The 12,574-nt window shown below is 45.2% G+C and overlaps 1 protein-coding gene across 3 annotated transcripts in view; it reads right to left on the bottom strand.

Moving 5' to 3' along the window:
• The window catches only part of ARHGEF6 (Rac/Cdc42 guanine nucleotide exchange factor 6), a 43,022-nt gene that overhangs the window by 20,753 nt on the left and 9,695 nt on the right, over positions 1-12,574 (bottom strand). For all 3 annotated transcript variants that reach the window (XR_015750673.1, XM_026685304.2, XM_026685305.2), the window contains 8 exons: positions 11,823-11,907; positions 7,236-7,363; positions 5,843-6,044; positions 5,012-5,082; positions 2,605-2,699; positions 1,895-1,990; positions 645-767; positions 411-546 (listed from right to left, as the gene is read on the bottom strand). Coding sequence is in view for 2 of the 3 variants with exons in the window: in XM_026685304.2 (XP_026541089.2) it covers positions 411-546; positions 645-767; positions 1,895-1,990; positions 2,605-2,699; positions 5,012-5,082; positions 5,843-6,044; positions 7,236-7,363; positions 11,823-11,907 (936 nt within the window). In the remaining variant the exon portion in view is untranslated. The remainder of the gene's footprint in view (positions 1-410; positions 547-644; positions 768-1,894; positions 1,991-2,604; positions 2,700-5,011; positions 5,083-5,842; positions 6,045-7,235; positions 7,364-11,822; positions 11,908-12,574) is intronic.

The following is a 12,574-nucleotide window of genomic DNA, read 5'->3' as shown; positions in this document are numbered from 1 at the left end:
TTCATCAAAGCTCATCTCCATGAGAAGAAGAGTCCGTCATTGAACAATGATAGAACCAACCGATAGGGATGACTGGTCTTTCATCAAAGTTCACCTCCATGAGAAGAAGAGTCCGTCATTGAACAATGATGGAACCAACCGATAGGGATGACTGGTCTTTCATCAAAGCTCACCTCCATGAGAAGAAGAGTCCGTCATTGAACAATGACGGAACCAACCGATAGGGATGACTGGTCTTTCATCAAAGCTCATCTCCATGAGAAGAAGAGTCCGTCATTGAACAATGATAGAACCAACCAATAGGGATGACTGGTCTTTCATCAAAGTTCACCTCCATGAGAAGAAGAGTCCATCATTGAACAATGACGGAACCAACCGATAGGGATGACTGGTCTTTCATCAAAGCTCACCTCCATGTGCCTCTCAAGTTCCTGCAGAAGGGCAATGTACTTGTCCAGCCGTGTGAATGGTTTGCTGAGACTCGTGGTCAAGGTCAGTATCCTAGTATCCATCCCTTGGTTCTCCATGAACTTCTCCAATTCATCGCTGGAAGAGAAGCATCCATGATGATAGAGAAGCAGACCAGCCTACTGGGCACACCTGATCTTTCCCCAGGGTAGGGTTTGGTGCATCCTTATTTTTACCTGTGGTGGGTCAAGACGTTGACCGCAGATGGGTGGTTAGTGCAGTAAGTGAGGTACAGAGACGCAAATTGGGGCATCAGGCTTAGGAAGCACCCTCCCACTCTTTGCTGGTGTTCGGGAAGTCTGCAAGAGACACACGCCGGTCAAAGATGGAAGAAATTGAAGCTGTTGGTTGGCATTTCCAATTGTTAGCTTTATCTGAGCCAAGAGGAGCAGAGACCGAGGGAAAATAACTTTCCTGCCAACGTTTATTTATAGAGATGTATAGTCTGTCCCAATCTGTATTTGACTTACGAGAGTTCCTTTACTGACTGTTTGAAGTTACCACGGCACTGAAAAAAAGGGACTTACAACCGTTGCTACATCTCCGTGGTCACATGATCAAAATTCAAACAGTTGACTACTGACTCATAGTTACGATGGTTGCAATGTCCCAGAAGCAGGGGTGGGATTGAATTTTTTTTACTACTGGTTCTTGTGGACGTGGCTTGGTGGGCCTGGCATGGCTTGGTGGGTGTGGCAGGGGAAGGTTATTGCAAAATCCCCATTCCCTCCCCACCCCACTAACCTGCTTTCCAGCTCCGTTCTCCTGTGCAGGGCAACCAAAGGAGACCCAGCCAATCAATTGGGACACGGGAGGGGAAATAGAGGGTGGCGGGCCAGTCAGAAGTGGCCAACCCCCCCCCCCCCCCCACCCACCAAAACCCCCCCCCCCCCCCCCCCCCCCCCCCCCCCCCCCCCCCCCCCCCCCCCCCCCCCCCCCCCCCCCTCTCTGTGCGGGCAACCAAGGAGACCCAGCCATAATTGGGATTGGGAGCGAGGGGCGGGCCAGTCAGAGGTGGATTGCCCCACTGAACTACTCAAAATCTCCGCTACTGGTTCTCCAGAACTGGTCAGAACTGGCTGAATACCACCTCTGCCCAGAAGGTAACCTTTTGTGACCTTCTGACAAAGCAAATGCAGTGATTCGCTTAACAGCTGGCAAAGAAGGCCAAAAAAAAAAAGGGAAAACACCCTTAAGAAATTTTAGCCTCGGTTGTGGTCGTAAATTGGGGCCTATCTGGACAGCTTACAAAATGCAACAACACCAAAACAACACAGAACGTTTTATGCAAAGCAGAGTCTGGAGAACATCCATGAAATAACTTAAAGGTCTCAGGCTGCTACCTGGAGCCTCCTTCTGCCGTACCCTTCAAGGAGAAGATCTTAAATAAGAAAACTTTCCATGGAGAAACACATTCACGACTTACCTAGCACATTCTTCCAGCGTCTGGTTGAGCGTCTGTTGAAAGTTGCAGATCTCCTCCACATTTCCAAGTAGAGAGGCAATGTCCGTAGTGCTCAGCCTAGAAATAAACATATCATAGAAAGATAGATACCCCTCCATGGGGAAAGGAATCTTGGCTTAAGAAACCTTGTGGAAGGTTGAATGTCTACAGAGATTCTCAGTCATCCAGGTCATGGTTGTCCCAAAGGTGCTTTTTCAAGAGGCAACTGGACTTTCTGGTTAGACTTTGAAGACCTTTCGCTTCTCATCCAGGAAGCTTCTTCAGCTCTGAGAGAAGGTGAAGAAGCTTCTGAGGGAAGCTGAGGAAGCTTCTTGGATAAGAAGTGAAATGTCTTCAAAGAAAAAACAGAAAGTCCAGTTGCATCTTGAAAAAGCACCTTTGGGTCACGTTGAAGGTTGAATATGGTCTTCATCCCATTGTAATGACCACTCTTATGTTCTCATCACAAACAATCTATTCCTTAGTTGTCCCAACTACTATTATGCCCTTGAGTGTGGCTCTTTCCTTAGAGAAGCAAAGCAAAAGACCAACCCCATCAATTAAAAAAGCATCCAAAACTGCCAGTATCCAAAGACTGGACCGTAGAGTTAGAAGTCATCAATGATGATTTGAGAAGTTGCATCTGTCCTCCTTCCCCATCAGTGGAGATCATCTCAAACAACTTTACTTACTTGTCATATGACTGGAGAGACTTCAAGTACGTTCCTAGAAGGGACTGTAGCTCCTTGGCATACTCTCGCTCCGTTTCCAAAATATTTTGAAGTACCTGAAGCAGGTGAAGATAAGCAGGAGATATAAAGGATGTTGGGAACAATCCAAATACATCTAGCCTATGAATGATGGCATCCGTAAACACACTGTAGTTTATCAACATGGCTAGGCTCACAAGTATGAAATTCTTCTCGTCACGTGTCTACAGACATGGTGCCAAAAATAAAGCCTCCCTCGAGTCAGCTCAGCTGCTGGTGACTTCATATAAATATCCGTACAGTTTCTTGGCAACAGTTAGAAGTAGTTTATTATCTCATGCTTTCAAGATATAGTTTTCAACAACTCTCAGTTTTGCCGTCTTGCCTCTCCTATTCAAGCATGGACCATACCCAACTTTGGTTGGGCTTAGCTCTTTGAACAAAAAGTTGAGTTGAGATCAACTTTTGCTGTTTATGTTGTTTTCTGGGCAACCATATTGTTGCTTTCCAGGATACTTATGGACAGGAGAAATATTAAAATGTTGGTGGTTGGAAAATACTGATAAAGAGTGAGTCTCCAGGCCTCATGTTTGATAGCTCTGAGGGCTTTCTGTGTTCCAGGTTTAATCACTGGAATCAGTCAGAGAAATACAGATTTCCCCATAACCCTGTCCTTCAAGAAGGTTATCTACCCCAGAAGAATGCCATTGCAATTCTCTTTTCCTTTGGAAGAAAATTTGAAAGCTGCTTATCTCTTCTACCAAAGCAAATTAGACCTAGCCAAAAACAAACAAAAAAAAGGCAGGAAAATTATTTGGCCTATCATGATTACAAATGGCAGAAGAGTTGACTTTTCTTCTCCCCCCCGGACAAAAAAGACCAAAAAATCTCGAATGTTAAGATCGCAAGAGGGAATTTTTCTTGAGAATATTTTTTTTTCCTCCTTGCTAATAATAAGTCCTTTCTTAACAACACCCTGCAGGAATGCATTCAACCTCTGACATCACTGCTGGCACAAACATCCACATGCCAGGGATCTAACTTCAAAGAAGGAAGTCCTGGGGATAAAACAGGAATCTCTTCTCCATTTTCTATCGAAAGTGGACTATCTACCCTCCCAATGGGATTCAACCAGTGGTGGTATTCAGCTGGTTCACACCGGTTCACGAGAACCGGTAGCAAGGATTTGGTGTGATTTGGTAGTAAGTTCTAGCTGGTCACGCCCCCAACCTGGTCACCCGGTCGCCATTGACTCGCTTGTTCCGCCCACCCCCTGCCCGCCTGACGCTCGCCTCTTAAGGTATTTATTTATTTTTTCCCCCTTCCGACAATCAGCTGTTCATACGATCAGCTGGGCTGGGATTCCCCTAGCTTGTCTTACTGCTTTGCCCAGGAGAATTCCCTGAGACCCCAGGAAGGCAAAACATGGAGGGAGGGGCACCGTTCTCCCTCTCTATTTTTTGTCTTCCTGAGCCCCAGGGGAGCCTTCTGGGAGCAAAAAGCTCCCCCCAGAAGCTCCCTGAGGCCCAGAAGCCCCCAAAAGCCAAGCTCACCCGGTCACATGGCAACACCCACCAAGCCATGCCCACCTAGCCACGCCCGCAAAACCAGTAGTAAAAAGTTTTGAATCCCACCACTGGAATCAACCCTAGAAGAGACCCTTCTTGGAAAGGCCAATGCGTGTCCATGTTCTGGCTCTCAACTGCAACATGGCTTCAATAAACTAAAAAGCTTTTTTGTTTAGTTTATTGAAGTCATGTTGCAGGAGACTCAGCTATGATGGTGAAAAAAGGTAGCTTCTTCCTTAGCTTAGAAAACTGAAATGGAGAAGAGATGCCTACCGTGTTTCTCATATAATAAGGCCGGGTCTTTTTTTTTTTTTTTTTTGAGCCCCGAAAAAATGGCTAGGCTGTCTTTTCGGGGTGACTTAATTCCCCCCCCTTGCATCTTTGGGCGGGCGGGCAGCGATGGCTTGGATGTTGACCTCGGCGTTGGTGGGGCACTTTGTATCGGGGTCAACGAGGCAGCACCATATCCGGGTGTGCAACAAAAGTACTTCCTAACAGCAAGCCCCCCCACCCTTCCCCCCATTTCGCATGTTTTAATATAGGCCTTAATTTGGGGGGAGGGGCTTAATTTCATTTCATGCCTATAAAACATGCTGGGACTTCCTATTGGGGGAGGCCGTATTGTTGGAGAAACAGGGTAGTATCCAGACAATTAGTATAACCATATCTTATAGTTCCATTGCTCAACATGTGTTTAGCTTAAGCGTGGCTTGATTTTTTATGACCTTGTGTGATGTTGCAGTTTTTCTTTAATAGGATAGATTTACGGGCATCTTTCCGGAGAATAAAATTCAGGAATAGTAGAGACTCCACAGGCTTACCACAGCATAGTAATTTTTGGTGAGTTGAGGGCCTTCACCCGCTTTCAAAGCCTTAGGAGAGAGCAGTTTATCTGGAGGAGAAACAGGAGGAAGGGTTATAGAGAAGTGATGTTTCCGGAAGAGGAAGTAGAAGGCACAACACAAGCCAACATCCTACAGGTGTGAAACGGTAGAGGTGGAGCCTCCGAACAGGGGAAGAGAAAGAAGATAGGAAAGAGAAAGAAAGAAGAAAGAAAAGGAGGAGAAAGAAAAGGAGGAGGAGAAAGAAAGGAGGAGGAGAAGGAAAATAAGAAAATAAGAAGGAGAAAGAAAAAAATGAAAGAGAAGGGGAAAGAAAAGGAGAAGATAGGAAAGAGAAAGAAAAGGAGAAAGAAAAGGAAGAGAAAGAAAAGGAGGAGGAGAAAGAAGAGGAGGAGGAGAAGGAAGAGGAGAAGATAGGAAAGAGACAGAAAGGGGGAAAGAAGAGGACGAGGAGAAGGAAAATGAGAAGATAGGAAGGAGAGAAAGAAAAAGAGAAAGAAAAGGAGGAAGAGGAGGAGGAGGAGAAACAAAAGGAGAAGGAGTAAGGGGAGGAGGCTAAAGTGGAAGAGGAGAAGGTTTTTCTTCACAAACGCAGGAAGAATCTAGAGCGCATAAAGCTACCTATGGAAACCACACTAAGTTAGGAGCATAAGCAACCCCATATAGGCTGCTCTGCACTTCAACGGACCTCACCCATCTCTCTGGGCATGCAAACCCAAAATATGCTAGCAGACGCCATCACGACCACCACACCGCCCAGGCATGTCAGCCTCCACAAGGGCAGGGCCGATCCCAGCAGATGTCTCTTACCGGTGGATTTAATTTCCCGGACGTAGTTGCTGGGGAACCAGCCGGTCTTCCCATTCAGAGTCCCTTCCCACCAGCCCCCTTCCTCAGTGCGGGTGACGTAAATGATGTCCCCCTTGTTGATGGTCAGCTCATCTTCGTTGGTCTGCTTGAACTGGAAACGGGCCTTGACCACAAGTTGGTGGCTGCCGTTCTCGGTCATCTCCTAAGGACAGAGCAAACGAGATCAGGAGGAGGGTTGGTCCCGGAAGAGAAAGACGAAAGGAGGAGGCTGGGAAGAAGCGAGAAAGGGAATCAAACTTCATGAATTCATGTTTAGTAAAAGAAGGACCAGGGGTGACATATGATAACAGTCTTCCGGTATCTGAGGGGCTGCCCCAAAGAAGAGGCAGTCAAGCTATTCCACAAAGCACCTGAAGGCAGGACAAGAAGCAACGGATGGAAACTCCTCAAGGAGAGAAGCAACTTAGAACTAAGGAGAAATGTATCCAGTTTAATTTTTTTTTAAAAGGACCAGGGGTGACGTGACAGCAGCCTTCCAATATCTCAGGGGCTGCCCCAAAGAAGAGGCAGTCAAGCTATTCTCCAAAGCAAATGAAGGCAGGACAAAAAGCAATGGGTGGAAACTGAACAAGGAGAGAAGCAACTCAGAATTAAGGAGGAATTTCCTCACAGTGAGAACAATTAACCAATGGAACAACTTGCCTCCAGAAGTTGTAAATGCTCCAACACTGGAAGTTTTTAAGAAGGGACTGGACACCATTTGTCTGAAGTGGTGTAGGGTTTCCTGCCCAAGCAGGCGGTTGGACTAGAAGACCTCCAAGGTCCCTTCCAACTCTGTCTGAATAGAAAGTATGAAATAGGAAGAAGCAGAAGAGAGATGCTTTGGTTGGCTAACCGAGGTCAGGAAGGGCTGAAGCTATGAAGCTGACAGCTTGTTCCAAAAAAAAAAAAAAGAGACGGGTTTGAACGAGGAAATTCCTGCTTCACCGTTCAACTGTACAACTATTCTGCTGCACCAGGTTAACACCAGGCCTTGGACTCCCCGCCTACTATTTCCTGTGCCGATCCAACACATTTTTAGGATGGCGTATTGTTCTTGACTTGGCCTGCCGTGTCAGGGCCAGCCTCTAAGAAGGGATAGGCCAGGAGAAGAGGGATAAATAAACAACTAGGAATCAACCAAACCAGCTCAAACCTAGACGATCATGAATTTCAATGAAAACAACACTGCATTAATTAAATCCAACCCCTAAGCTCTCTCTTTTTTTCGTATGTCCTCACCTTCTGAGATGGACAGAATGGACACCTTGAGAAGGCCACACACCCAAGGGTGGTGAAGGAAGGTTACAAATGGGTTGTTCCTGCTCTGGGTAGGAATCGCGCTGAAACGTACCCCAACTCTTGACTGTCTCTGCAACACTCTCGATGGCCGAGTGGAGGCTGCTTGGGTCAGGGGCTGGCAGTCACCGGGGGCCGGAGAAAGCGGCTGAGAACATGGCTTCCTGGTAGAACTTCCTGGATCTGTTAAAAAGGAGAAGAGGTCAAAAACGGAAGGAAATAACCCTTGCTGGGCTGAGGCTAGAAAAAGAGCTACAAGGGGTCAAATGGAAGCCTACATCTTTTTTGCAACCCAACTAAAAGCTCCTTGAGGAATGTTTCTCAACTTTAACCATTTTAAGAAGGGTGGACGTCCAACTCCCAGAATTCCCCAGGCAGTAGATCACAGTTTCTTGTTAAACGGGGCTAGATTCAGTGCTGGGATTCAAAGAAATTTATTACTGGTTCTGTGGGTGTGGTTTGGTGGGTGTGGCATGGCATGGCATAGCAGGTGTGGTGTGGCTTGGTGGGCGTGGCAGGGGAAGGATACTGTAAAACCTCCACTCTCTCCCCACTCCTGGGAGAAGGATACTGCAAACTCCCCCTCCCCACCCCACTAACCTGCTTTGCAGCTCTGCTCTCCTGTGCAGGGCAACCAAAGAAGACCCAGCCGATCAGCTGGGACTTGGGAGGCGGAGAATAGACAGGGACGGAGCCAATCAGAGGTGGCATTTGCTGGTTCTCTGAACTACTCAAAATTTCCACTACTGGTTTTCCAGAACTGGCCAGAACTGTCATGCCCCCGGTGGAGACTGACTCTGAGGGAGAGGAAGAACAGCCGACAAGGAGTGGAAGTGTGGCTCCGGAGGTTGTGGAGGAAGCTGGGGAAGGGCACAGACTGGCTGGGCAGTCAGAGGAGGACCCTGGCATCCTGGGGCATGCAGGGAGGAAAGGATAAGGGAGAGACATGGTCTACTGGGGAGAAGAGGGCCTTGATCCTCTTCATGGGCTGCAGCTGTGACAACTGGATAAGAGGACGGACATGCGTACGGGCAAGTGCTGGAAACAAAGCGTGGAAATATTTCAAGTGTATTGTTCCTCTCTGAATTTGGTGTCCTTCCCAGTGTGTGTTCGGATATCTGTGGACGTCTTCAAGCCCTTATCTTGCCTGGCTTGTGTTGTTTTTTACTCTTTATAATTTAAACGGCATTTCCTCCTTCTTGTAACTGCTTGTGTGGGAGTTTTTTGTCTCCAGTCAAGGATATTTGGAGCTTGGAAGCAAAGTGAAGGAATAAAAGGGGCTTCACCTGTTTTTTGTGACTGTGTACATTTTGTATCCCACCCTGGGTCATCACAAGAACCTGCTGAATACAACCTCTGGCTAGATTCCTGGGCCACAATCTCCCACCAGGGTCTTCCTAAAGGGGGAATGATATTCAGAACTGGGTATCATGGCCCTATCAGATCCTGGTTCGGAGGAGGATGAGGATGAGTTGGAACTAGGACCATCCAATGGGGCTGGCACGTCTCCCTTGGCATGTTTAGACAGTCCAGGGCTGAGGACGATACTGTCCCAGGACCTTCGGACAATTGGGGGGAGGTGGTGGACCGGACAGAGAGCTGCCTGCCCTCACAAACACAGGAGAGGATTGGCTGCAGACCTGCAGGGGTGTTGAGAGGGCAGCAGATCCCCTCTGATGAGGAACAGCTGCCTCCCCCACTGATCCGAGGAATCGGAGAGTAGACAAGAGGCAAGGGGGTCTGCAAGGCTGCTTGGGAGAAAGCCGCCCCGCCTCTCCTCACAAGGAACACGTGGCGTGGGTTGACTTAAGCAGAAGCTGAGGAAATTGTCCTGGTTGGGAACAATTGTGTCAGAGTATATTCATGAACTGGAACGGAGCTGAGGAACAAGGTCAGCCCATGAGAGCTGAATTGGGGGCTGAAACTTAAAAGAGAGAATCTGGGCGTGGCTTATCTCTGTTCTGTGCTCAGCTCTAAAGTGGAAGAGAAACTAACTTGCCTAAAAACTGAAATTGATATCTGCTTTGAGCTGCCGCTGCTGCTGCTTGTGTTTTTGCTCTTGTTAATACTGAAAGAATCTACAAATGGTATTATGAACTTTACTCGTGTTACTACGTTCATAAAGAAGTTAATGATCCCGCTCAATCAAGCATCTCTGTGTTTTCTGGATTTGAATTTCTGCTGCAAACTCTAACAAATTGTTTGCTTTGGCACACACTCCCTCAGCTTTGGAAAAACTCAGCCTTGGCTCGTGTTTCTGCCTTATGGACCTTGAATCTGGACCTTGCCCCGTGAGCTCGGATCTTCTCTTTGAACTTCCTCTCTGCCTTTGCGGATTTGCTTTGGTTTTGTGGCTTCCTGGCTTTTGTTTGTGGGGCTGGGGGGTGTGCAGCCCTTCAGGGGAGCGTGTGGTGGAGCCTTGCAGCCTCTGCCGGCCTCTGCCTAGAGATGACCTGGGTCACAACATTGGGACTTTAAAAAAAAGCCTTTCCCTACCCAGCCTTCGGAAGAAAAAAGTGTGTTGCTAAGGAGAACAGCTTTCAGCATCATATGGCAGGCCGTTTTAGAAGGAGGGAAGTGTGGGTGGTTTATAAGTGTGGCATCCATGCGTCGTCCTCTCCGTCAACCAGCTGGTGTCACAGATTGCGTGAGTTGGAGAGGTATCTAGTCCAGCCCTGTTCCGGGCAGGAATTCACTAAAGCAGCATTTCTTAATTTTAACCATTTTAAGATGGGTGGGCCATCCAACCATCCATCCTATCTGTGTCTCCCTCCCTCCCTTCTACCCATCCTTGTTATATGTCTGTCCATCGATCCATCAATTAATTCATCCATGTTATCTGTCTATCTACCTATATGTCTATTTACCTACCTGCTGTACCTACCTACACACCCTCCCAGCCATCCATTCATCCACCCATCCATCCATGCTGTGTCTCCCTCCCTTCCATCCATGTTATATGTCTGTCCATCCATCTAGCCATCAATTCATTCATCGATGTTATCTATCTGTCTGTCTATCTACCTATAAGACTGTCTATTTACCTATCTACTTACATACCTACCTACCTATCCATCCATCCATCCATTGAACCATCCATCCATCCATAAAATACTATATGTCTGTCTGTCTCCCTTCCACCCATCCATGTTATATGTCTGTCCATCCATCTAGCCATCCATCCATCATCCATCCATCCATGTTATCTATCATCTATCTATCTATCTATCTATCTATCTATCTATCTATCTATCTATATCATATATGTCTGTCCATCTGTCTGTCCAACTCTTCATCCATCCATCCAATAAATGGACATCAGGACACAATGGCCAAGAAATAAGTCAGCAGCTAAGGAAGAGACCCATTCAGCACAATCTGTTTCTGTTTTCAGGTGTCAAATTATACTCTTCAACATTTTTCATTCAGCGTCACAGATGTTCTTGCCACCCCCACAGATATAAATATATAAACCTCCACTGGTGGGGCAGGATGGGACCCTCTGGAAGGTTTGCCACCTGTTTCACGCCAAGCAGGGCAACATAAAATCTATTCAGATACGCTCAGGAAGCCTCAATCCTTTTCTATATTCTTCAGCTTGCTCTAAATCTTGTTAAAATCTAGCATCTGTTCAGCAGGATTCCACTGTTTGCATCTCCTAAAGCTTTTAGCTTTAAATAAAGATTTCATTGTGCATTACCAGCCCGACCATATCATGTTAAGCAGATCCTTGCCAAATCCTCCAAGAATGATTTAAATAGTAGAGAAAACAGTAAAGGAACTACAGTACTGACATGTGGATTTTATTCTACTGCAGTCCAATGTTAAGAAAGAAAGAAAGAAAGAAAGAAAGAAAGAAAGAAAGAAAGAAAGAAAGAAAGAAAGAAAGAAAGAAAGAAAGAAAGAAAGAAAGAAAGAAAGAAAGAGATTTATTTTGAGGAAGGAAGGAAGGAAGGAAGGAGATTCATTTTGAAGAAAGAAGGAAGGAAGGAAGAAGATTCATTTTGAGGAAGGAAGGAAAAAAGGAGGGAGAGAGATTCATTTTGAGGAAGGAAGGAAGGAAAAGATAGACATGAAACAAAGGAGGGAAAGAAAAAAGAAACATTAATTTTGATGAAGGAAAGAAGGAAGGAAGGAAAGAAGGAAGGAAGGAGAAAGAAAATAAATAGGTTATGGGAAAAGAACAAAACTGGAACATACTTTCATCTTTGAAAAGGAATAAGCACCAGTTTCTATAGGAACAGCCAAATTTTTCTTCTATTGTTCTTCTGCAAATAGATGGGGCTGGGTGTTTGTGTGTGTGTGTAGATGCCCCACATTGTCAAGATAAAGTCTCTTTCAAGAGGCTAGCTTGAGTCATGAGTCCTCTGTGGACACGTCCTTGGCTTTTATTTAACAACAACAGGGAAAGTTTGCTGCTGCCTTCTCTCCATGTTCCCCCTGCCTCCCAGAGCTGGCCTACAGCCCCGAAATATTGTGGTCGCTTGTAAACCCGGCTTAGCTTTTTAAAACTAGCCACGGTTGGCTTTAGTGAGCTGCCCGTCTAGAGAAATATCTCTGGAGTTCAGAACAAAGCTGGGAAATGAAGGCAAGAGACGTTTGCAGGAAAATATTGTGAGATTCCCTTTTTTTTCTGCCTTACCTTCCGTTGCTTTGTTGAGAGACAAAAGGGCAGTCAGTACCTTGGAGAAGTTTTCTCCTGAGTAGAGATCGTGGGCATCAAACAGCTGGGAAAAAGATGAAAAAAGAAGAAGAAATGTCATGCCAATCTTTGCAGCCTTAAGAATAGAACAGAATAGAAGAATAGAATAGAATAGAATAGAATAGAATAGAATAGAATAGAATAATAGAATAAAATAATAGAATAGAATAATAGCATAGAATAATAGCATAGAAGAATAGAATAGAATAGAACAGTAGACTAGAATAGAAGAATAGAATAGAAGAATAGAATAGAATAGAACAGTAGACTAGAATAGAAGAATAGAATAGAATAGAATAATAGAATAGAATAGAATAGAATAATAGAATAGAATAATAGAATAGAAGAATAGAATAGAATAGAATAGAATAGAATAGAATAGAATAGAATAATAGAATAAAATAATAGAATAGAATAATAGCATAGAATAATAGCATAGAAGAATAGAACAGAATAGAACAGTAGACTAGAATAGAAGAATAGAATAGAAGAATAGAATAGAATAGAACAGTAGACTAGAATAGAAGAATAGAATAGAATAGAATAATAGAATAGAATAGAATAGAATAATAGAATAGAATAATAGAATAGAATAGAATAGAATAGAATAGAATAGAGCACAGCAGAGCAGAACAGAACAGAACAGAACAGAACAGAATAGAATTCTTTATTAGCCAAGTGTGGTTGGACAC

Source organism: Notechis scutatus, chromosome 10 (genome assembly GCF_049901735.1).
Source record: "Notechis scutatus isolate UNSWTSFEM ecotype Mainland chromosome 10, rNotScu1.2, whole genome shotgun sequence".
Taxonomy (NCBI): Eukaryota; Metazoa; Chordata; class Lepidosauria; order Squamata; family Elapidae; genus Notechis; species Notechis scutatus.
This window is presented reverse-complemented; position numbering and strand designations above follow the sequence as displayed.